Source organism: Cavia porcellus, unplaced genomic scaffold, assembly GCF_034190915.1.
Source record: "Cavia porcellus strain 051 isolate PalLab524CR breed Dunkin Hartley unplaced genomic scaffold, mCavPor4.1 scaffold_11, whole genome shotgun sequence".
In the NCBI taxonomy this organism is placed as follows: Eukaryota; Metazoa; Chordata; class Mammalia; order Rodentia; family Caviidae; genus Cavia; species Cavia porcellus.
This window is the reverse complement of record NW_026947494.1, coordinates 39,437,313-39,463,645: the sequence shown is the minus strand read 5'-3', so window position 1 is coordinate 39,463,645 and position 26,333 is coordinate 39,437,313. Positions and strand designations below refer to the sequence as shown.

Sequence of the window (26,333 nt, the reverse complement as noted above, 5' to 3'; positions counted from 1 at the left end):
GAGAGAAAAGCCTGTGGGCTTGCAGAGGATGTGTAGATTGTGAGCAGGAGGGAAAAGCTGTGTAGAATAAACAGCACTACCCCCAGGTAATGAAGGAGCCAGAGGGCCGGCCTAACACCCGATCCCCAGATACCCCCTCTGTCCCACAGAATAACAGCTTTCCCCAGATGACTCTGCTTAAAATGAGTTTCAATCCTCAAACAAATATTTTACTTCAAAATATAAATGTTGAGGCAGTCTAGGATGTTCATCAGTATCTGTAAAATCCTTCCAGCCACCTTTGCCTTCTAACAACTTCTCTAGACATAATTAACCTGGAGTAAATAAGAACTTGCCTGGAACAATTCAGGAATAACTTGAATTAATGCAAGAATTAGGAAATATTTGTATCCTTTTTACCTATCGTGTGTTAGTTTTTTGGGTTAAGTATTTGTTTTTTCTTTAGATAAATATTTATTTGGTTTACTGTGTATTCTGGATTATAAAATTTGTGTTTTATACTTGCACGGAAAAGCACTTACGCAAAGGAACTCCCTGGCAACTGTACAACAGGAAGCTGTTATATTTATTTGCTACGGTCAACAAAAATGAGAACTAACTCTCACCAGAACGTATCGCTTCACTGAACTTTCACTCCTGAGTCACTTGGAAGGAACCTTCATTGCTCACTGGCAAAGCCATGAGGTAGTCATGAAATAAAGGTTTTCACTTGACTAGCCTTAAAAATATATATATATATATACAAATAAAGGTTTTCTTTTCCTTTGGAGAGAATCGCTGCATGTCAGACGATACAGGTAAAGCCAGCAGGAAGTGTCATATCCATCAGAACACACAGGCTTTGTGAGGACAGGGAGGCTAGCACACCCTAGAACTTGCCAATCCCAGCACTTGGGAGGCCGAGGCAGGAGGACTGCTGCAAGGTAAGGCCAACCAGAGCTATACAGTAAGTTTAAGGCCGGGTTGAAATACAAAGCCAGTCACGGTTGCAAAAGAATAAAAATTTTTTTAAGAAAAAAAAATTTTAAAAAGAAAATAGTTCTCTTGGTGGCCCTGAAGTCAATCTCAATTGACTTTGACTCACCAGAGAAATTATTTAATTTTCAATGACATATAACTAAAGCAAGCAAAAAAGTACAAGGTGAAACAAGCACAAAAAAACCTAGAATTTCTCGAAGTAATATATACATGCTAAAGCTCCAGGTGAAATTAGGGACCCAGAATATGGGAGAGAGAAAGCATGCTGATGCGAACTTCTAAGAACCAAAAGCGTTTATGGAAAATCTTTCTTGGTTTTCTGAGACTAGTCCAGGCTAGCCTCAAACTTGGGATCCTCCTGTCTCAGCCTCACAAGTGCTAGGATTATAAACATGAGCTTTTTGAATTTTGAGATTGTAAATATAATAAAGGTTTGGCTGGAGATGGCAGTGAACACCTGTAACCCCAGCTACATCGGAGGCTGAGGCACTTAGGACTGTAGGTTCTGCGCCAGCCTGGACATCTTAATGTGACAGTACCACAACGTAAAAAATGAACGTGGACAGGAACACAGCTCAACCTCCAGTACCACAAACGAACACATCAATAAAATGACAAGCGTTTGGACTTGGATTTTGTGACTGAAAATAAAGAACAATGTACAATTAAATGAATTAGTATGTTACTGCTACTTTTTTACTTTTGTGTACTTTGAGTGTAGTTTTTATTAAACTGTTCCTCAATGATAGTGCACCTTATACATTAATAAGTTGTTTGGTTTTTTTTTTTTTTTTTTTTGGTGTTTTGTTTTGTTTTGTTTGTACCAAGAATCAAACTCAGGACCTTGAGCTTGCTAGGCAGGCTCTATGCCAGCAAGCTATAGCCCTGGCACTAACACAGGTTCTTATTACATATTCCAGCTGGCTTGAACTCACTATATAGCCCAGGCTGGCCTCAAACTGGGCACAATCCTCCTACCACAGCCTCCTGAGTGCAGAGATTACAGACATGCCCCATCACACCCGGCTTAGTAACATTTTAAACTAAAAAAATTTTATATTCCAAAAGCAGAGTGGTTGCCCCACAAAAGGGTCCTATTTCCTTGTTTGTTCACATCCCCCACAACCCACTAGGATTAGGCTGCTGCTGTGAATGACAATCACTAGCACCACCTTCTCAGGCTGGCTGTGTGTGACACTGAAGCTCCACACACACGAAGGGTCCCCTCGGCAGACTTCCGGTGCTCGAATCTGCACCTTCCCAAGAAACAGTGTCTGCAGGACTGACCCCTGGCCAGCCCCCAAAACAGCAAGCCGAAGGCTCTGAAATACTCCAGTTGGTAAGAGTGGTTTGTACGCCTGAGGTCTTGGGCCACACAACCCCATCTGATCAGCTCCTCTGTGTCTGCTCCGGAAGCTTGCAGTCTGCCTCGCTGTGTGGTCAGGCACACAGGTGCTGCATGCCTGAGTGACCCCACTACCTAGGTGATGGTCCCCAGCTGACAACACTCTTCACATGTCATCACACTTGGCTGCTGGGAGAATAAACCACACACATATGGGACTCCGCCAGAGTTACCTGCAAGCCTGTGCCCACTTTCTCTCAGATTTGGCCATAAGTCTTTTGTTTTTTGATGGTTTCAACCTGTATCTGTTGCTATGATCAACCAATAGAAAGACAGCTGCTTTCTGAGAACATCTATGAGCCACCAAGCCCAACAACTGTCCTGATCCCCCCTTATCCAGCACACACCTGAAGCCCCACAATTCACAGATGATACAGTCAAGACTCACACAGGTTAAGAAATTTGGTTAGAAGAAACCCAATTTTGTAGGCTTATTCTGCTATGCCACACTGTAAACGCTGAATTATAAATAATTTTTAAAATAATCTAGACAAGGGATGGCGGAGCATGCCTGTGATCCCAGCACCAGGAGGCTAAAGCAGGAGGATCACTGTGAGTCTGAGGCCAGCCTGGGCTACAACGTGAGTTCAAGGCCAGGCTAAATGCACAGTGAAACCCTGTCTCAGAAAAAAAAAAAAAAAGACTTTCAACAGAGCCAAACATTTGCAGCCTTTATTTTGGAAAACATAATGCAATTTTATAAGCTCTGAAATGTCTAATCTATAAACTCGGTATAATTTACATGTACTAGAGGTTGGATATGTATGCAGTGGTTCCAAAAGCAGTAATATATATAATATATAATATAAGAACTGCATAAGAAATACGTTAAACTATACAGTGTCCTTTGCCTACCTAGTATTCCCCTCCCAAAAATCATGTACTTCCCAAGTAAGCATTATTAATGCTCCTAGCCTTGAGATTTCTAATCTCCTCTTCTCTTTTATATTCTATATATCCTTACCTACATAGTCAGTTAATCAGATACAAAGATAGATCAAACTAACTGTATTCTTAGCATCCAAAAATCCAATGCAGAATGTTGTCTTCATATGTTTAAGATGGACAACTAAAAATGAACTGCAACTGAAATATTGTGTTGCAAGTATGTGCATCAACGTGGGAAGGGAGAGACATATTTCAAGTATGTTTCATGTTTAACTTCCATATTCAGTGACAGAAATGTTACAGCATCAGTTCTAACTGGTTTGCACTGAGTAGTGACAAGAATCATTAAGCTTTCTACAGTGATCAAAATATTAGTAGGTACAGGGCTGGGGTTGTAGTTCAGTGTTAAAGCACTTGTCTATCATATGCAAAGTGATGGGTTTGAACCCTAAAACTGAAAACAAAAAAAGAAAAACAAAGGAACGAAGAAAGAAGGGAAGAGAGAAAGAAAGAACTGATAGTCATATCTTATAAGTTATTATATTTCTTAGAATACAGTATGCTTATTGCTTAGTTTGATAACCATGTATAATAAAATTGATAGCAGATTCTATTCACACAAAAATATCAACATAATGAGCTACATGCTGAAAGCATACATAGGCTATCAATTTTAAATTTTGTGAAGGTTTCACTTCTACATAGTGAAAAGAGCCCATTTTACATTTATCTGATTCAAATCTATAAGCTTGGGTAAAGTTTTTAAAAAAGTTAGTCTTCTGTAGATCAGAATCCTTATCTAGAAGTTTAAAAAAAAATTTCCCTGTAGATCTTAAAAGTACATTAATGTAACATTTCCCAGAATGCACCCAGAGGGTAAAAAACACCATTTCTCTTTTATGAAAAACAAACAGGAAACCAACCACTCTAACTAAATTTCTCCTTGCCAGTCACCTACAGCCAGGAGAGGATGATGCACACCTTCAACACCAAGAATTGAGGCCATTAGAAGTCCAAACTTAATGATAGTCCAAAAAAGAAGCTCATTTTAAATCAAACTAGTACGAATTCAAAAATTAAGTTTAAAATTGTTCTTGGCCCAAGTTTCATCAGTTTAGAGCCAAATTCACACAGAATAGCAATCTCACTGAAAGCACCTAATCAGTACTCAGGGAAATCACCCTGCCGGGCTTGCTTCCCTATAAGGACACGCTCCTTCAAAACAAGAATCTGGCTTACAATGAATTATCAAAACTTTTTTCTTAGTCAACTAAAAATAAATCTGACCATTCACTACAGAAATCATTTCAAACTCTGCAATGATAATAAAGTAATAACCGCTTTTCAGCTGGAAGACTTTTTTTTTTTTTTTTGCTGCATATCTAGCTGTGGTGCATTTTAATGAGAAATGATGGCTGCACCGGCTTTTATTCATCTGGCAGATTTTAGCATTCAGGTTAGGTCCCCCAGGCAAGCATCTAAGAGTCTGCTTTTAAAATTAATGACATGGATATGTGTACACTGACCAATGTGTTATCACAAGAAAGAATTCATTCAGTTAAAATTTTGCATGCTGTCAATCAAGTAAGTAAACCAGAATTGACTAGTTTGTTGGTAACTATAAGGTGCCCTTGGTGTAGCTGAATCACAGATCTACAGCATGTTCATTTAGCAATCCACCTGTCCACACAAGGAGAATTTAAAACACCTGCCTCGCCCTGGGTCCAGAGTCCCTTCCTAAAGTTTAGTGGCTGACACTACTTGCAAAAAAAAAAAAAAAAAGGAGCATGCCTCCTGCCTAATACTGAGAAGGTCTGAGAAATGCTTCTACATCCTTTGCTAAATTTCTCATCTGGTCACTTGGGAAAAATGATTTTACCAAATAGAAATCCTCATTGATTTTTTAAAAATGTGATTTATCAAAGAAATGAAATATTTAGACAAACTCCAGAATTCCTTTACCATGAACTTCTCCAAAGTGTACTCCATCACAGATGGCTCCCTTAGCTGGACTGCAGGCAAAGTGACAGAATTTAAGAGGACATAATGAGCACTTGTGCTCCACAGCATCATTATCTATCTCTAACACTTCCTCATGAGTCTGACTTCTAATCATGTAGCAAAGAGGGCTCGGCTAAATTCGGGGCTTTGATGAGTAAGAATGGCTGAGAGCCCTTATCATAAATGGATTCAGCACAACTGAGGAGAAAAGCAAAGAAATAAATCCTCTTGGAGTGAAGTCAGTCACATGAAATGCCAGATGCCTTTTAACCAGAGCTTTCTTTGTCATAAAACAACTTCTATAAAAATTTTTGAAAATAAATTCTTCAGGGCTCACTAAGAATCAGTAATTTCCACTTCCATTATACTGTTGTTTACCTCCCTCCCCCTAAAAAAATTTTAATGAATAAGAGTCAGACTTTGCCAAATTTTTTTCCACATAACAATCCTCTTGAGATGTCCCAGATCTGTAATCGAGTAAGTCTGAAAAATGCTGAATACTTCAATCACCTCTTGAATATGCACAATGAACACTATTATAGGAAAGGCTTTTAAAAACCAACCATTAAAACTGTTTAATAGTTTAACTAAACATTCTGTCTACATTTGGCCACAATCTTAACACCTGATTAAACAACTTGGAAAATGTCACAGAATGTAGGAAATAATGCAATTCTGTCATTTAAGAAATATTAGAAAATAGTTACTATATTCCAGGCACTGATTCTGATAGAACCAGAGCTCTAACCTCTGGACAAAGCCCAGGGCCCAGGCAGGCCTGCAATCCTAGCTTGTATGACCATTTTTTAAAGATTTGACTTATAACAACTCCTAAAAGCCTAGTGCTTACCATATTTTATTTGCCATTTCTGCCCATGCTTCTCATAGAAACACTACTATGTTATTCTCTGTCTTGGCTCTCTATTTCAAATACTACCAATATTTTATAAGTGATTCTCGGATCATAACAATCTGTTCTTGCTTTTTAAACCATGAACGATGAAAATAACTGATAACTACAGCACTTCGGATCTGGTGAACAAACGCATCTTTTTCAGTGTTCATTTTAAGATGTTCAGAAATGTACCCTGAGTGAAGTCAAGTAGCAGCTGGCTGTTACTTCCGGCACAGGGAAAAGCGACCTAAGTGCAGAGGTTTCAAGAGCTGTCCCCCTTTAAATCCAACACTGGCCGATTAGTCATGCTCCACTTAATAAGGAGAAGGCTGCCTGTGACCACAAACGGTCATTACTGAGATACAAAAGCGCCACATTGGTGATCTATATTGTCACTGCTGTTGTCACTCTGTAACGGAGGAGGATAATCTGTATTCTCATCCCATCCTCGGGTCTCAGTTCCCTCATTCTCTCTCTCTTCTACCCAAATCCTCACTCTCTCCTCTTCTGCATATATACGGGACACATTCTCAGGAACAGAGAAGCCGTTTGCTGGTAAGGGAAAACAAAACTGCTGGCCTCTCTCTGTGGTGACAGGAACCATGATCTGGATATCCAAACCAGCCACAGTGTGCAACACAGATGTTATACACCAATAAAGCTTGAGGGCTGGGGACAGAACTCAGTGGCACGAGCGCCTGCCTGGCAAGTGAGAGGTCCTGAGTTCAATTCCCAGTACCAAAAAAACACATTTACATCAATAAAGCTTGACAGGACAGCTGTACGCTAAATTAATCCAACTGCTTTTGGGTGGAGAAAGAAAAAAGTCAACAACCAGAGCTGATGGATGGAAACCTGAGAAACCCACAGGAAGGGTCAGAGGTTGTCCTCAGAAGCTAAGACTCGAGTTGAAGGTGAGAGAAAACTATGGTCACATCTAAAGCTCCCAAACAGACACCTGATTAAATGCATGGGTAAAGAGTTCACCTGTGAATGAAGTAGATGAGCCAGAAGCTAATAATCGAGAATTATTAGGGCCGAGGATATAGCTCAGCAGCACAGCACCTGCCTGGTAAGTGTTAGGTCCTAAGTTTGATTCCCAGTACAAAAAAAAAAAAAAAGAATTATTAGATAATCAAGAGACAGAGTTCAAGGCACTGATCTAAGTCAAGGCCAACAGTGATGCCAAAGTAGCGACCAGCGGGACTTCAGAAGAACAGAGGAGGGTGTGATACATGACACCTGAGACTGTCATCCCCAAACCTGACTCAAATGATAGGCTATTGACAGGAAAGGCTGAAAAGAGAGGCTTCTTTCAAGTGGAAATGAGGATGTGTTTTGATGTGGCAGCCTGAGGTGAAGATGACAAATATCTACATGGCAGCGTCTATCATTCAAGTAAGACAACGTGAAAAGAAAACCTAAACTATGTCACAAAGATAAAATGGAAATAACAAGCCCTATTAATAAACATTCATCTCTCACTCCCCTTCACTGAAGTACATGGAAGATCGCATTTCAGAAATCAGAGAATGTAAAAAGGATTGCTTATTCATAACTGAACTGGGGAAGAAAAACATCAACTAAATCAGTGGCAGCTATCTTCAAGTAAAATTTAACTACTAAGACACAAACGAAGCAAAAGCAAATCTGGGCAGAGAATTACAAAATATTTTTAGGATTGATGAAATTTCACGTAGATTTTTTTTAAATGCTGCAGAGAATAATGGGGAATTTAAATGGATTAGCCAAATATTTGCATAAAGACCGCACAGCCAACATGCATAATTTTCCAACTACTCTGCTCTGTGCTGGGCTGATGCTTGCCTTGCCAACTGGTAGACTTTCAGTGCTGCTCTGGCTGACATCATTAGCAAGCGCCCCCCACCCTACACACCCCCAACTAGTCCTGTCACGCCACTTGACCAATGCCCCTTCGCCCACCTACAAATACTGACTTGTACCAAGATACATTCCTAGTCTGTCCCTTGCTAACTGTATTACTGAAATTACCCTAGCCTCAGTTCCTTTAGCTATAAACTAGCTACCAAATCAGCTAATTAAATTAGGTGACAAAATGCCTGTTTGTCTTTGTTGTAAGTGCAGGGACAAACGAAGGACAAGGAACTGCGCAAACTATGGCATAATAAATACTGTTAGCACATGAACTCATGAAATAAATGAAGTTGCAATGTTTTTAATATGTAAGTGGCAATAAAGTTATATCTATGTTAATTGGTAGTTACTTCAGGTCAGTGGCTTTATACCTCATTCGACAATAAAATCCTTTAAAAAAAAAAAAAAAAAAGCTTCTACGCAGAACAGAAAAAGAGCAGGTACAATTTTAAAAGGGAGATAAAAACCTATATTCTCATTCATTCTGCTTGCTTCCCACTCTCTTCCCCTTGACACCCCAGCTTCCGAGAGAGCTTTCCAGGCTCAGCATTTCAAATAACTAGTGTAAAATGAAATTATGGTAAGTCCTCACTGCCAAGAGAAACATGTTAATTTTTTTATTTTAAAAAATAAAAATCACTCTTTTTACTCTGACACCTTCGGCAGTACTTGACAGTTAAAAAATAACTGCATACTCCAAGATTTCTAGAATGGTCCCTTCGCACTTCTTTCATAATACAAACAGATAAATCTTTAACTTGTGATTGCATCTTTTACCCCGGTGTACATTTTTCAAGAAGTCAAAGAAAACAAATGCCTTTTAGCAATGAAGTAACTGCTTGTCTCCAGGGCATCCCATGTACACAGAATTAACACACTAGGTACCAGGTTGACCCTAGAAAGTCTGCTCGGTCACAGTACTGCGCTTCTAATTTTTGACAGAATTACTTCAGTGTTCCAAGTCTCCAATGTACCACAGATTTCATAATTCCCTGTTACCTCTGTGTGCACACAGGTGCACACTGTGCTAGAGATCGAACCCCCAGCCTTCCCACTGCGTTATATCTCAGCCCTTTTTTTTATTACTCATTTTGAGAATGGGTTTCAGTAGGTCACTAAGTTGCCCAGGCTCATTTAAACTTTCGAGCCTCCTGCGTCAGCCTCCCAGTGTTGATATTACAGGTATACGCTGTTGTCTTAAACAACAGCATTATCTATCTGTCCTCTGAAAGCATTTGCACCTAGAGTAGGTTTTACAGCTCAGCTTGGCCCCTTCTGTCACTGGGGGTTCTGATGAAATGTCACTGTACCATCACTGAAGAGCGACTCTCTTCAGTGTCCAAATATCTCCACAATGGGTCACTCAGATTAGAGCTCATCTTCTAGATCTTTCAGCATTCACTTCGTAATTCATTCAACATCTACTTACTGAGAAAAAATACGGTACTCGGCAGTACTCAAGGGGGCTCTAAAAGTCTCCCGAGGAAACAGATGTAAGCACACATAGAAGTTTCCATTCATACATTCAGTAGAAATGGTACTGGGATTTTTTAACTCTGACCTTTTCCCAGGTTGGTAATGCACCTGCTGCCCGACACCCTTCACAATGCTAGGCAGCTACCCGTCCACCACGGGATCAGGGGGCAGAACCAACACCCTGCCATGCCGCACTGCACCAACAGGTGAGCTTCACCAGCTGGCTGTATTCACTCTACCAGACTTTCAACTTCTCACGAGTTTGCCAGGAATGGAGCCCTTCCGTGTGCAGAGAAGCATCTGTACATTGTGACAGCCTGGTCTCAGAAACACGTAGCAAAACCATAGAGAGCAGGATACCAAGAAAGACTCTCAGAGGGAAGTCTGACTTAGCCAAGATGTTGGAGAGAAACAACCCAGGACAGGATAGGGAAGACAGTAAGAGGAGGGTGTAGGAAGGGTGAGGGTCCAGGCAGAATGGGCAGAGACCCCAGGAAAAGGAGGAGGTCACACGTGCTTTTAGCAATTTTGGAAGACTGTTCTTAGTGTCACACCAGATGCTCTGAAGCATTTACCCGAATAAAGAGGAAATACTTCGAAAGACACCATTCACCACAATCACGTGAAAAGTGTCTACTCATATAACAGAATATACAGACACACAATCTCAAACATTCTTCCAAACAATACATTTCAAACTTTATAGTAATTTCTTTTGTTGTGTGTACATGTATGTTTGTTTGTTTGCTTTGTTTGTAACAGTCTCACTTTGTAGTGCAGGCCGGCCTCAGACTTGAGGAAATCCTCCTGCCTCTGCCTCCTAACTGCTGGGATCACAGGTGTGCTACGACACATCAGCTATGGTAATTTCTAATAGAAATATTATAGTAACTTCTTATGAAATATTACAATACTCCTTGATTGGGAAATTCAGTTTAATAAAACATTCTTTATTCTCATAAACTTTCTAAAGGAAAAACACTAAAATTATATTCCTGGTGAAAAAAAGTAAAGAATATTACAGCCTTTGGATGTATGTATACAAACAAATATACTCATAAAAATTCTAAAAGTACACACTGTACCCTTAGAGGCTGAGGCAGGAAGATCATGAGTTCTAGTCCAGCCTGAGCACCTTAGAGACTCAGGGAGACCCTGTTTCAAAAGGAAAAATAAAAAAGAGTGGGGACCCAGCTAAGTAGGAAGGTCCTGGATTTAGTCACCATTACTCAAAAAAAAAAAAAAAAGCATAAACACTAAATACGTTAATAGAAGACAAGAAAATGAATGAAATATAAGAGACTGTCTTTATTTTCTTATTTTTGACACCTCTTTTTCTGATTTTTTTATAAACAATAATTTTTTGTTTTTTGCTTTGTTTTACTGAGACTACCTCACTGTGCAGGATGACCTCACTCCAGGATGGCCTTGAACTCACAACCCTCCTGCCTCGGCCTCCCGTGTATTGGGATGACAGGCATGCACCACCACACTCACTCATGTATTTTTAAAAGCTCAGGGTTCTATTTCAATCAACAAACATGAAAGTCACAGCTTTTACAAGACTGGGGACATAGCTCAGTGGTAGAATGGTTGCCTCGTATGCATGTGATGCTTGCTGGGTTTGATATCAGCACTGCCAAAAAAGGGGGGAAAAAAGTAACGACAACCTCACTAAGCAACTTCTTAGATGGAGTCTCCGTGTTCAGAAGGTCTGAGATGTGCAGAGCGGGCCTTACAGCTCGGCTGCACTGAGGAGCTGAGGAAACTCTCTGAGCTTTTCATCCCAAATGTGAATAACACATTTCTGTTCCATGAACCCTACCACCTACGGACAATCAGATGACTGGGTCTTTGACCCTTCCTTCCTGTCACTCAGCACTGAACGCCCACCAGGGCAGAACAGCACATGTTAACAGCGCTCTGCACCTCTCTAAGAACCACTCGCCTCTTTGTAGGGCTGTTGTCTACAGAAACATAAAATTAAGATTAAAAAAGTAATATGGTTCAGTAGTTCTCTCTTGGAAAGAATATGAAAGATCAATCTTTAGCGGGGTTTTTTTCCCCCTTTGGTGAATTTCTTGGGAAGTTTTTTGATTTTTTGAGGCAGGGTCTCATTATGCAGTTCAGGCTCACCTTCACCTCACCACATAGCCCAGCCTGACCTCAAACTCCAGGTGATCCTCCTGCCTCAGGCTCCTGAGTGCTGGGATTACAGACATGTGCTGTCACACCACAATAGCCCTTACCTTTAGAATAACATATAATTCATAGAGAAAGGAAGTGATGTACTAAGTTTTATCTACAACTTGAAATGAAATTATTTTTAAAATGTTCTCAAAAAAAAAATATGCTCTCAATAGTTTAGATGAAATGGTAGTTAAATACACTTCAAAAAAAATCATGTACAGCCAGGCATGGTGGTCATGCCTATAATACTAGGCTGAGGCAAGCAAAACAAAACAAAAAAAAAAGATAATCATGACTTTCTCTTCATAAGACACAGGCATCCAGCCAGATGTGGTAGTACGGGTCACAAATTCAAGCCCAACCTGGGCAATTCAGCCAGCTCAAATTTCGTCAGGGGAGGTGTGTGCTAATGAAACTCACTGTGCAGGCTTTGGGTTCAATCCCAGGTACCACCAAAAGAAAAGAAAAGAATATGTTTTTGCTTGCAGGAAAATCATGGTCCCTCTACCCTCAAGTAAAAACAATACAAAGATTATCTTCTGAGCCTGGCATGGTGCTCACACCTATAAACTCAGCACTTTAAGAGGCTAAAGCAGGAGGAATGAAAGTCCAAGCCCAGCCTTGGCAATTCAGCAAGACCCTGTCTCCAAATAAAACAACCATAAAAGGGAGCTGGGGAGGTAGCCCAGGGCAAAGGCCCTGGGGTTCAACTCCTAGTGCTGAAAAAAAAAGGTGGCGGGAATTATTTTCTGCCCTACACCTAAGCAACTTTTTATGTGTATTGCAGAAGAAGCCTTTAAGAAGACAAAGTACCCGTACAATTTTACCGGGTGTTCTCTTTTTACAGACTCTTCTATAGTAGATGTACAAGTCCCAGGTATTTAAATCAGGAACCAAAGACAAACACTATCCCTTAATAGGATTGCATACAAAAGAAAACATTTACTTTAAGAGCAACCAAGGTGTTTGCTGCTATAGTGAAAATGGATGTTACCTTGATTAATCAATTATTCATCCCAGCACCCCAGCCTGCCTCCTGGACACTGGCATACCTTCTCCACCTCCAGCTATGTGATCACCAGAGTAGTGCACTAATTTGCTGCTAAAGAATCTTGACTGCAGCTTCTAACAGATTTTAGATTAAGTGCATGTTGTTATCTCTCATTTTACCCATAAATAAACTGAACCCAAAAGAATTGAGGTATCTTAGAGAAAGAAATCAGAAACCCAGTTAGTTGGAAAGCCCACTCCAGGTATTCCTGAGCACACAGTTCCACCAGAATGGCAAAACTTGTATCAACAGACAGCTCAGCACATGGCCACCTGCTTGTGTGGGAATGTTTGCAATGGGTCACACAGCACAGTTTAACTGCCAAAGTAATCCAAGAGAACATTAGTCATACAGTACTGAGGTTCTTTGGATATTAAGTGTGGCAGCAGTGTTAATTTAATCAAATAGCCTCTAATTTAATTTCATCCATAATTACCAGGATAACGGTACTCTCTTAAGTTAAAAGATAATGTAACTATATTTGCTCCCAAAAAGTAAAGATGGAAGTTGGGTGGTTCCCTATTTTCAACCAGTACAGCAATAATATATGAATCCTAGGAATTGCGAATACTGTAGATGTGGGAAACCTAATAATTATTCTAATTAAAGCTGTTTTTGAGATGCAGAATATAACAGACATCCCTAGTGCTTTAAAGGCTCACATTCATACCAAGCTTTTTAAACAGTAGTCACAAAAGTATTCACTTCTTTTTTGATTTCCATGTTCATAAATGTTTCCATCAGCTAAGAGATGTTTTGGAACATAGTCAAACAATATTGACTATCAAGTCCTAATACTAGGGTGGGCTGAGACAGCTAACTGTTCTCATATGTGGCCACTGCTCTTTTTCAATCACTCTTGTCCCTGAAGGGCTAAAACGAAGAAAATCCTAACTTCACAAATGAAGACAGCATTAATAAAGATGTAAAATGAAGATATATTTTATCTCCACTTCCTCAATACAAAATTAGATTTGGGATTGTTTCAAATTGTTGGCGACATGCTACTAAAATATGCATCACTCATCCTTCCCCCAAAAGAAAGAAGTCATCCACTCCAGCTACATGTAACTCCAAATTCTTTCCTACAACTAAGTGTGAAAACCAAAATATCAGACCTTGGAGGAGAAAAAAAAGCTCTCTGAAGAACTGGCAGAATGTATGTTTATGACAACCTTCAGAAAACATGGAAACATACAGCCCCAACTCACCAAGAAAATCATCGCTTGTGATCAAACTATTTCGTGACATTTTATGTCTCATGCACCTCACTTCATACTGCTTTCCACTCGATTGCCGGTATCAACCCTAGCCAGCCTCAAGAGCAATCTACTGTGGGCGCAGAGCAGTTTTAACACACAGAGTTCTGCTCTTTGCCTGTAGCGTGATTTTACAAACACCTCATACAAAACATATTTATCCTCCACCCCCTACCTCGCTACTCTTTAAACCTGAGGTACATCAGGTCTGGGATGTGTCTGGGGAACAGCAACAATAATTCAACAAACAAGCAAACAAAATACCCAAACGGGGAACAAGCGAAGAACAAAGGAAACACAAGCGTGTGAACAGGAAATGAAGCAACTATACACACATAAATACCTTCTGGGGCCGCCAACGTAGGTGAAAGTAAAGGTGGAGTCCGAGTATCTGAAATCTGAAACAGAAAGTCTAGTTAAAAGCTACCCCTTGAGTGGGTTTTTAACCCCAATCCTGAGCAAGCCTCCCATCTACCCGAGCCAGGGAGGCCTGCCCGGGAGGAGGCAGGGGCGCGAGAGCAGCAAGGTCCCCGCTCCCCGCTGCGCGGAGGGGATGCGGCGCACCCCCGGCCCGTGCACCGGGAAGCCGCCCCCTGCAACAAGTGCTGGTGCCATGGCAACGGGGGGAATATTCAGGTCTGGGCAGCCGGAAGCGGCCCCCGCCGGGCTTCAGCCAGCAAAAGCAAAATCTGATTCCTCTTTCGGGGGAGCAAAATGGACGAAAGGCGACCCCCCGGCTGGGACGCTGGGTACCTCGGGAACCTACGGGTCCCTTCGCTTTCTGAGGCATCACTTTGCTAGTAGGAGAGCAGCAGAGGGAGCCAAACGGGGTCCCGAAAGCTGGCGGCGCTCCCCTCCCACCTCGTCTCCAGGGGCCTGGGCGCAGGGCGCAGCAGCCGAGCGCAGTGCAGTGCAGCGCAGCGCAGCGGCTCCATTCCGGCCGCCGCCGCTGAGCCCATTGCGCAAAGCCGGAGGGTGTAGCCACAGCCACCCCGCTCGCCGCTGCCCACACCGGGAGGCGGGCTCCGGCATGCACGGGGACCGAGACCCTGCGCGGGTTCCACGGGCTCTGCCCCCAAAGCTGGTGGTGGCACGGCTCCCGGGAGTGGGGAGGTGACGGCTGCTGCCCCCTCCCCGTTTTGGCTCCCACTCTCAGTGCAGCAGCTGTTGCCAACTGAACCCCGGAATGGGGACATGCAACCCACAGTTTCGCTCCCCAGGCACACGCCGCGATCGGAGAGCTAGGAAGGGGGCGGCGGGCGGAGGGCGGACGGGGGAAGCCGGCTTCGGTCCGAGGCGCGGTGACGGCGAGAACTCACCTGCAAACAGGCAGTCCTTCTCGGCTCTGGACTTCTGGATCACGACGTCGATATCCTTCTGAATTCGCTCTTGCCTTGAACACATCCCCATGAAATAAATCCCTGGAAAAGAAGCAGCCACTATTTCCACCCTACCCCACCCCCCTCGCACGCTGCCAGCTTTCGTAAATATTCAGTTAAAAACGAAACCTCTGGCCGAGGCAGGGGCTGGAGGCGAAGTGGTTTCGGAAGTGATCCCGGGTGAGAGAGGAGGCGGCGGCGGAGGCGGCGGAGGAGGGGGAGGTCGGCTTTGCATTCCCAGATGTGGCCGCCCAGCTGCTGCTCGCCGCGGCTGGATTCCAGTTTCCTCCCCTTCTGACAATGGATGCCGCTGACACCGACTCTCACTTTCTCCCTCCCCCGCCCGAGGAACCGCCGCGGGGGGCCAGGAGGGCCGGGGAGGGGGGCCGGGACTCGGGGCAGAGATCCGATCTCGGCTGGCGCCGGCGAGGGGCGAGCCCCACTCGGACTCACGCGCGCACACCCCCCGCGGCCGCACGCCGGCCTTGCACACTCGCGCCCGCGGGCGGCGGCCGAGCTCAGCCTGCTGCAGCGCCTCCCGCCGCAGACCCTCCGCGCCCGCCGCCTGCCGCCCGCCCGCCACCCTGCCGGCCGCGCGCCGCCCCGGCGTTGATAGTATCCTCCACCCCGGGCGCAGACTGGATTTCCCCACCCCCGACCTCCACTCGCGCCGGGAGCGGAGCGACAGTGTAGGGAGGGAGGACTCCCTGGGGCTCCCGGCCTGCCCTCCCCCGTACACACCACTTTTATGAATTCGACTCCACTTTCCAAAGGAATCGTGAGTCATATGGAAAACCCAAACCTGAGTGGCTGGCAGGGAGATAACGGGGAAAGAAAAAGCTTTTAAAATTGAAAAATAAATAAAGCAAACAAATCTTGCCTTGTTGCCACATTAGGCGAAATGGAAAAAGCCTGGAAATCGCTCCAGACGCGCACCGTCCCCTTCTCGTAGTGCCTGGGTTGCTTTGAAATTTTTGCTCTTGCTATTTTTCTGCTAGGTTGAAGTAGTCCCCCTCTTGGGGGCGCTCTTTATGAAATGCAGCCCCTTTGAGGGAACTCTTCCTCCACTTCCAAAGATGGGCCAGTTCTTCCCTCTTAGGAATATCGGTCCATTAAAATTTGGCAGAAGTGACCGGAATGTGTCAAGGTCTCCCTAAAAGAAAGATTTCTGCTTGGTTTCTCTTTCAAAACCACGCCTTTCCAGGTAGTCTGGGGAAAGCATTGACAAGCCCACAGGGCTCTGATCCTCACTTCTGTCCTGCCAGGGCTCTTGTCCGGCCAGCTGCAGCATGGACCCCAAAAGAGATTTTAGCTGTCTGAGAAAGTTCCTTATCACCAACCAGGTCTCATTTTGTTGTGGGTGTCAGTGCTTTGTGCAGGGCCTGGAGTATACAAGAGGAAGGCCTCGGTGCTGGCTGAATACATGAATGATACAGCTCCCCATCCAGTTTAATTAAATCTCTTTCTTCATCAGCATAAATTTCCCAGAGTTGCCCAAATGGCTCCAACCCTTAGTCTAGCTCTGATTTCAAGAAAGTAAGATTGACTGCCAGCCCTGGTGGATGTTTAAGGGTCTAGAAACTAAAATTGAAAAAAAAAAATAATAAAGGTTCTGCACTTCAATAGCAAGAGAGATCATAGGTTCAGTTCTTTCACTTTGCAGACAATGTTATCTGTTGTAAGCCATACTCACTATGTAAGCCATACTCACTATAAATGAAATGGACGATGGATGGGTTCCCTAGATTCCCCTGAAGCCTCAGATTAGCAGAGTCTCAGACAGCAGGACACCTGCCCAGTCCTCTCCAGAAGACTTCTTGAGGGCCAGGGTAGGATCTAAGCTGCTGGGTTTGTCCTTCCTCTCCAGCACACTGAGTGCATGAGTGCATACTTCTTCCATATACGCCTAATTTCTCCAAGAGACTCAACTGCTTATAGCAGTCTCGCTTCGCGGACTGCCTCTCCAAGTGGAACACTTTCTACAGATAAATTTGAAATAGCTTTACAGCCACCAAATATTTTTGCCGGGATCACCTCAATTTAACACTTGTGGTATAGTTCCTTACAATTTGTTCTATATCTGATTTTTCTCAAGCTTCATAGGCTGCTGTTAAAGCTAACCTCACTTTGTCCATGTCCTTAAGGTACAGTACATTTAAATGTCTTTAAATCTCACAGAAAATGATCTCTCTCTAGTATGCACTTCTGCAAGATCAGAGTCTCTCATTAAAAAAAATGTTTTAACTTTCAAGGTAGCTAGGGGTAATGACGCATGCCTGTAATCTCAGCACTCCAGAGGCTGAGGCAGGGGAATCACCATGAATTCAAAGGCTTGCCTGGGCTAGTTAGTAAGACTCTTATCTCAAGAGGAGAAAAAAGGCTAGAGCTTTTTTTTTTTTAATAGACATAAATTATTTCACAGATTCTTCTAACAAAAAGTATTTCATCCTCAAGAGAGCTCTTCAACCATTAGCAAACTATTGCATTCAAAATGAGGTACTGAAATAAACTGATATACTAGACCACATTATCAATACACTGAAACATCATGAAAAACATACTGAATGAAAAAGATATGTAAAATTATTTTTAACTTGGTTAACCCATTGTATTTAACAACTTTACAACTTTCAATTAAATAGCTTTTTTTTTTTTTTTTTTTTTTTTTTTTTTTTTTTTTTTTTTTGAGAAAGGATCTTGCTATGTAGTCCAGGCTGGCCTTAAAACTAATGTGGATCTTCCTGCCTCAGCCCCCTGAGTGCTGGAATTACAAACATGCACTGCCACACTTAGCCTCAAGTAAATAGTTTTTATCAGACCTTTATCCTTTTAGCAAACCTTTGAGAATATTATTCACAATAACAAAGTTCTCACAGTTAAAAAGATGAAGGTTATTACAGATGATAGGTCTTTCTCTATGAGACCCCTCCTCACCAGGATGTATTATTTTAATGTATGCACAAAAAAAACCTCTATCATTATCTTCTGTCTCACTGGAAACTGGAAAAATCTGCAAAGGAGGTTTTTGTTTATTTTTTTGAGACAGGATCGCACTATGTAGACCAGGTTGGCCTCAAATTCACAGCAATCCTCCTACCTCAGCCTCCTGCATTCTGGGCTTATAGACCTGTACTACTGCACCCCAGCAACAATAGAGACTTTTCTGTCAGTATATCCAAAATATTCCTTAGAGAAGCCCATTAGGGAAATACAGGGAGAATCATATTCTGATTATAATTATGCAAATAAAAATACTCCATGATAGGTGCAGATTTGAAATATTTTCAAATTCCTGATTTCACAGATTCCTGAACATATATTAACAACCATCATAAACTATTTTCTGCATCTGAAGGAAGTTCATTGATTTTATCATCTGTTTTTTAAGAATGTCACTATTTCTGTTTCAATAGTGGGCTATGACACTGCTACCTAAACATAACCAACACTAAGTATTTCCTCTAATGCACCTGATACCCATTGCCTATGTAAAGGACGGAAGGACAAGGCTGACTCTGTCCTCCCTCACTTCCCAATCTGTCATGGAGATGATGGCAGCAAGGAGAGGTCACACATAAAGCAGCCAGGGGCAGGACTCAAGCCATCCAGTTATGCACAGAGTCCCTTTTGTGATTCTTGAGCAGGTAGTAATATCATTAAGTATCACACTCTGGCTCACCTGCACTATGGATGAGCACAGGTTAGATGAGGGTTAGTGCAGGCGAAGGGGGACAGACCAAGGGAAAGTGGGGATAAGGCGAAGACTTAGAAGACCGAGGGGTCAGGCTAGCTCTTTACAGAATGGTCCCTTCAAACTCTAGCCCCAGTCTCTTTGTCTTGCCCTATCTTTGACTCCTTTTAAATATTCAGCTCGGTGCAGGTCTGTAATACCAGCACTTAGGAGGTGAAGGCAGGTGGATCACAGCAAGTATGAGATGCCCCAACCAGTTCATTCAAGCCTTGTAATGAATTCAAGGCCAGCCTGAACTACTTAGTGAGGTCCTGGCTCTAAATAAATAAATGTTTAGATTATTGGTGCTCAGTGCAGCTCCTTTATTATCTACCCTTGAAATAACAGAGCTCTAGACCTGCCTTCACTCATGAGTAAAGATGCACGCACATGCATTCAGAAAATAGACCACATAGTAGGCCCTTCATCAGTTTGCTAGGAAAAAAAAAGCAATGTTCACACCAGAGAGCACTCTCATGGTATCTCATAATCAATTAAATGCAATATAAGTTGCCGGCCGTGGTGGCACACACCTATAATCCCTGCACTCAAGAGGCTGAGGCATGAGTTCGAGGCCAGCCTGGGCTACACAGTGAGATCCTATCTCAAAAGAAAAAAAGAAACGAAAAGAAAAACAAAAAAAGGTGTGATACATGGAAGGTATGTGGGTTAAGGGAGGTATCTATACAGAACTGACTGTCAGATGCTGCTCTCAAAGCTTTACATGTCTTCGTTCATTAGATATTCACAATTAGTGTAGCAGCTGTATTATTCTTCACATTTTACAACAGAGGAAACTGAGGCACGCTGAGGTTGATTAACTCCTCAGAGGAGTCTGAAATGAACTGTTGCTCCTCTCCAAACCCTTCAGCAGTTGAACTGAGCTTAAAGGGAAGAGAAACAGAAATCTCACTGGGAAATAACCTGGCCCGGCCAATGGCCAGGCCAAGAGTGAAAGCGATCAGAGACACCTGCGTGGGTGGGGTCTGCTAGTGGCAGTGTATCCCTTTCCTATACTGAGCTTTCTCTCTGTACTGATCCAGCCTTTAGCAAAGTCTCAAGACAAGTAAGGGGCTGGCCTCTGTCTTCCAGGGGAACTGAGGAAAGAGACAAAGGACAGCGTTGGGAACAGGGCAACAGCTCCCTTTGTCTGATGCTGGTGAGAAACCAGCACTGGGGATTTTTCTCTGTGGCATGATTGGTGTGAAAGAGACTGCAAGGGTCACTCTGGAAAGTGTCCACTCAGGACGCTTATGTCAGGGCATAGAAGTGGGATTTTCACCTGCAAGAACTGGGAATCCACTGTAAGGAAGAGGCACTCTACAGTGCTTGTCAATGACCAGATTTACAGGGCTTCTTAAAGCAGTTCTGTAACAGAAACCCATAAAATGCCTGCTAGGCCCAGGTGGCCTCTTCTAAATAGAGGGGACTCGGCTGAGTCTTGCTTTATGAAGCCACCAGTAGTTTTGCTTTGGGAGAAACTAATTCAACTCATTTTGCTTTTTTTTTCTTTAATCTCATCTGATAGGTCTAACGTCAAGTAAGCACACCAAAGTCAACCTTGACTAAATTTGACAAATGGAAAATTTTAGGTGGTTTGATACGAAATTTGCCCCAACTTGATCCTTACTATACTCCCTAACCTAAGGTTAATGCAGTGGCTTTGTGGTGGTACTGAACTTTTATGGCCCTTTCTGGCACTTTAATGAGTCCAATTAATATCAAAGCTGTGACATGAAGTCTGAGCTCTCCTTTCTAGTTCTGAGCTCTGCTTTACTTTAGTCCTAATTTTCTCACATTAAACATTATTTTGGGGCCAGGGATTTAGCTCAGCGGTATAAGCGCCTGCTTTGCAAGCGCATGGTCACGAGTTCGACCCCGGTACCAAAAAAAAAAAAAAAAAAAAACCAACATTATTCTGCACTTCTACCAATAAACACCTCACTCATCAAACTGGATGCCTCAACCCTGTGCAACTAAATCCCATCATAACCTCAATTTTATTCTTTGATCTCAATATTCTTCTTTTCCTTATTTTAAATTACATACATACTGCATCAATATATTCTCAGAAGGAGCCATTTGAGACATACAGTAAAACACAAAACCTCCTGTCCATCCCAAACCCTGCCTCTACTCTCTTAGACCAGCAGTAACTATTATTAATAGTTATTAAAAATTTTTTTTTCAGGATGACTTCAAATTTGTCATCCCCCTGACTCGGTCTCCTCAGTGCTAGGATTACAGGCATATGCCACCATGTCTGGTACAGAATGCTTTTACTCTTGCATTCACATCTACACACAAATATAAATCTATGATAGATTTATACATGTAACATTTAATTTAAATGGAACCACAGAATACATGTTCCTTCGCAGCAGTTGGGAGGCTGAAGGAGGAGGACTACCATGAGTTCAAGGCCAGCCTGGGTTAAATAGTGAACCCAGGCCAACCTGTACTGCATAGCGAGACTCTGTCTAAAAAAAAGGCCAGGGGTTTAGTTCAACCATACCAGCACCTTCCTGGCAAGTGTGAAGTCATGAGTTTGATCCCCAGTACAAAAAAAAATATTCCCATACAATATTATTTGTCTACTTGTTTTCATTTTTGTTTTTTGTTTTTCTGAGACAGGGTTTCTCTATACAGTTCAGACTAGCCTTGAACTCACTGTGTATTTCAGGCTGGCCTCAGACTTGAAGCAATCTTCCTGCATCAGCTTCCCATATGCTGGGATTACAGGTGTGTGCCACCATGTCTGGCCTCTCTATTTGTTTTGAATAACTTTCTACAGAAAACTGTATTGAACCAACACCAGCAGCACATTTTACTCATGCCTCTGCAGTCTACATTGCTTTTTCAAAATGTTTTGTGATTAAAACAAATCCCAATAAATGCACATTTTTATGTGCAGTTTTAGCAGACTGTTCGTTACAAACTAGAGAAGTGGACTGACTGGGTAAGAGAAATGGCCATTAAAATTTTTTGATAGGTACAAGCAAACTGTTCTCAAAACTGCTTTGTCATTTTATACCACATCAACCATTTTTGAAAATACCTAATCCTTTCCAACATTCCTCACAGCAGATGCTATCTGTTTTTGTGGTTTGTTTTGTTTTTTTTTCCTAAACAACCAGATTCATCTTAACTGGCTGTGGTTATGTATCTCAGATGGATAAGGCCTGTAACCTCCCAAAAAATGGACGGTGAAGGCGTAAATACAAGAGACAAGTGGTAAGATTTTAGGGCTCCAGGAGGATCAAAACCCTCTAGCAGAATTCGAGATTCTCTGAGTGGCCCATTTCTGTTTGGTTTTCAAACAAGAGACAGGATTAGAGTAGAAAGCATGAGAAACTGAGCAGGCCTTGGGAGTCCAAGCCTTTCTCTAAGTAGTGTTATGTTAATTTAGGAGAACTGTCTTTTCTCTCCTGGTTGACTTTCATCACAGAAGTGAGACGCCTGTAACTACAGTCTCTGGGTAGTTAATTGAGGTGGGAGCCAGGCATCCTCAGATTGGGCCTTGTCTCGTCTTTCCAGGCATCACAGCGTCACAGGCCACTACACACCTTAGTCAGGACCAGTAATTCACAGAGTTTCACTTACTGTGAATCTGCTGCCCATCTCCAGACTAGGGGCTTAGGCCTTGGACAGACGCACAAGTAAAATAGAAAGCCAATTCGTTAAAGTGTGCATGCATGTGTGTGTGCATGCATGTGTGCGTGTGTGTGTGTGTGTGTGTGTGTGTGTGTGTGTATTTTTGAGACAAGATCTTGCTATGCAGTTCTGGCTGGCCTTGAACTCACAGAAATCCCCCTGCCTCAGCCTCCTGAGTGCTAGAATTACAGGCATGTGCCACCACTCCCGGCTCCAAGTGATTAATTTTAAACCCTGCTCTGGGCTGCTTCAAAGTAGTCTCCTTCAGTGATGCACAACTTGCAGTCCCAGCACACATAAAGTTGAGGCAAAAGGATCATCCTGAGTTCAAGGGCAGCCTGTGTTAAATAGTGAGTTTAAATCCAGCCAGAAGTATAAAAGACCCTGCCTCAGAAAATAAAGAAAATGAAAAGAAAAGAAAAAAAAAAGAGGGGGTTCAATTCGTTTGCATTTCTCAGTATTGATTGAGTATTTGTATCCATAGTGTCTGGCACCTTCCCTGCCACCCACAACTTACAGAGAGGTTTAATTTGACTCGGTTTCGGGAGAATCAGCCTGGCATCCGGGCATCTGGAGCCCCCTCACTTCCATACTTCAGCCAACTCCCCACCCAACTCTTAGCGGCCTTATGAACACCACAGACAGTGACACGATATCCAGGATCTGCTTAATGAGCCTACATCAAGAAATTAAGCCTGACCCAGGTTCATGTTCCTTCCACTTTATCCCACAACGATAAAATCATTGCCAGGCAGAATGTGGTGACACACACCCATGATCCCAGGAATCTGGGAAGATGAGTCAGGAGGGTCCCAAACAGTGGTTTTGTGAGATCCTATATCTAAAACACACACACACACACACACACACACACACACACACACACACACACACAGCTGGGGATGTGGCTAAAAAGGAAGGCCCGAGGTTCAATCTTTAGTATCCAAAATAAACAAATAAATAAATAAATAAAGGTTGTGAAGTGTATCATGTCACTAAAATTCCTTGCATGCTTGGATCGCACAGGTGGTGACTTAGGGAAATCAACGGACTTTCTGGGATGAATACTACTTTAAACGTCTCCCACTGTGGACGGACACTACTTTCTATACTATCAAGAGACCATGCTAACTTTAGATCTCAGCAAATTAGAGAGCAAACAGAAAGAATCACTAAAATCAATTAGAGAAACTCATCCTTACAAGTCTGTCTAGACCAACTGCAACTCCCTGTACCAAAATGTGTATTGGGTAGGGTTCTTCAGAGAAACAGAACTGATAAAAATACATGCATCGCTGCGCAAAGCGATGCGTAGGTAACTTACAGGATCCGTGGCGGAGTCCTTTGCGGCTGCAGAGCTGGGGGACCCAGGAGTAATCAGCCCAAGAAGCTGCAGCCCAGAGCAAGAGGGCCTCAGAAGCTCCCAGTGTGGCTGCTAACAGGAGTTCCCGGTGGAAAGCCGGAAAAAAAACGGAAACTGAGGTCCAGAGGCGCTTTTCTTCCTTCTTTGACCTTTAGACTACAAACTATTGGATGGTATCGCCCATAATTGGTGTGGATCCTCCTCGCTCAATTTGTTAGCCTCAATGCCAATCATGTCTGGAACACTCCCAGAACTGTGCTGTACTGCGCTGCTGGTTGGGCTGGACAGAGTTGGGTCAGGTTTTGAGCTGAGGAATCTGTGGATGGGGTGTTGGCGGTTGAATCCAAGGACTTAGCACTGATTTAAGCCCCAGCTCTTTTACTTTTTGGAGGGAGGCAGGCAGGAGTTTTGAATTTTTTTTCCTGAAATAGGGACATGCTATGTGAGTTAGGCTTGGCCTTGCACTGTGTAGTCTAGCCCGGCCTTGAACTTTTGGACATCCTTTTGCCTCAGCCACTCAAATACTGAGATAAGTGTGCACCACCATGCCCAGGTGCCAGGTGGTTCTTAATCCATTCCAGTTCGGCAAATCACGATTAACAGTCACAGTATATGGCAGGCCAGTATGATGGCCTTTTTTCTATTTTCTTATTGGATTTTTTTGGCTTTGTATTACAGTATTTATTCATAGAAAAGCTTTCTACATTCTGGATAACAATCTTTTTCTGTTAAAGATGTTCTTTAGTCATATAGAATTCATAAATTTTTATTTATTAAAAAGTAAAGCCAGCCAGGTATGGTGGTGCAAGCCTGAGGGCTGACCCAGAAGAATCATTGTGAGTTTGAGGCCAGCCTGGACTATAAAGTGAGTTCAAGGTCAGCCTGAACCACACAGTGAAACCAAAAACAAAACAAAAAAAGAAAGAAAGAAAAAAAGAAACAGAAACAGAAATAGAAATAGAAACAGAAACAGAAAAAAAAAAAAAAAAGCCATAAACCTAAAGCAAATAAATACAAAGTAAGGTGGGCCTGATGGCACACATCTGTAATCCCAGCACTCTGGGAGGTTTACAAGGAGAATGGCAAATTAGAGCCCAGCCTCAGCAATTTAACAATTTAGCAAGACTGTCTCAAAATAAAAAATAAACCAAGTCAGGCATGGTGGCACCCAGCTGTAATCCTAGCAGGTGGAAAGCTGAGGCAGGAAAATTGCAGTGGGTTCAAAGCCAGCCTGGGCTACATAGCAAGACGCTATCTCAAAAAAACCAAATAAATAAATAAGCCAAAAGTAAAAAAGGACTGGGGCAAACTGAATACTGCCTTCAAAAAAAGCTTTCCTAACCCTGGCATGATAGGGACATGTCTGTAACCCAGCATTAGGGAAGCAGAAGCAGGAGGATCACCAGGAGTTTGAGACCAGCGTGGGCTATAATATAAGTTTAAGGCCAGCCTGAAGTGCATGACAAGACTCCATCTCAAAAAAAAAAAAAAAAAAAAATGTTTCTGATGCCTCCAACTCAGGAAACTTCCCATATATGTCTCATTTCTAGAGTAAAAGTCCTTTTATGGCCAGGAATGGTTCTTGTTCATCCTCATACTCACCAAAACCTTTCCATTACAATATTCTAATGTAAGGCCCAGCAGTTTGCAGCCCTGGAGTGAGGCCTTCATGGCTGTCTCATTGCTGTTTAGATTCCTTGGGGTTCAGAGTCTCCTTGTTACTCAACTCTTCTTTCCAATGCCCCCGCACAACACTGCAACGTTGCTGAGTACATTGAAGGCCACAGTACAGTACTCACTGATTGATTGATTGACTGTTTGATTGATTGAGTTCAATTGCACTGATCTTCAACATTTTGTTCTTCCTTTACAAACAACGAGTATTTCTTCAGGGGCACTCTGTGAGGTACTAATTTACTGTCATTTCACATAATGAGGTTTCTGTTCAAGATGATTATAGATTCAAGTAGGTTTGGGGGAAACTGAATTAAATAAAGTTACAAACATTTCTCTCTGAATGATTTTGAGCCTGTAAAATGCCTAGTGGGCATTTCCAAAAAGTTTCAGATGTTGCCATGTGTGGTGGCACATACCTGTAATTACAGCGTCTGGCATGCTGAGGCAGGAGAATCCTGAGAGTCTGAGGCCAGCCTGAACTATGTAGCCAG

At 42.7% G+C, this 26,333-nt stretch overlaps 1 protein-coding gene across 5 annotated transcripts in view; it reads right to left on the bottom strand.

Moving 5' to 3' along the window:
- Positions 1-16,526, bottom strand: part of Parp8 (poly(ADP-ribose) polymerase family member 8) — a 177,383-nt gene extending 160,857 nt beyond the window's left edge. For 2 of the 5 annotated variants that reach the window (XM_063258127.1, XM_063258128.1), the window contains exons 1-3: positions 15,548-15,699; positions 15,359-15,460; positions 14,383-14,437 (exon numbers count right to left, since the gene is read on the bottom strand). In XM_063258127.1, the coding sequence (XP_063114197.1) occupies positions 14,383-14,437; positions 15,359-15,460; positions 15,548-15,653 (263 nt within the window). In that variant the 5' untranslated portion in view covers positions 15,654-15,699. Of the gene's footprint in view, positions 1-14,382; positions 14,438-14,792; positions 14,980-15,358; positions 15,461-15,547; positions 15,700-16,298 lie in introns of those variants that run through there. The other 3 variants (XM_063258129.1, XM_063258130.1, XM_063258131.1) reach the window with 3 other exon arrangements.
- Between the last annotated feature and the right edge of the window lie 9,807 nt (positions 16,527-26,333).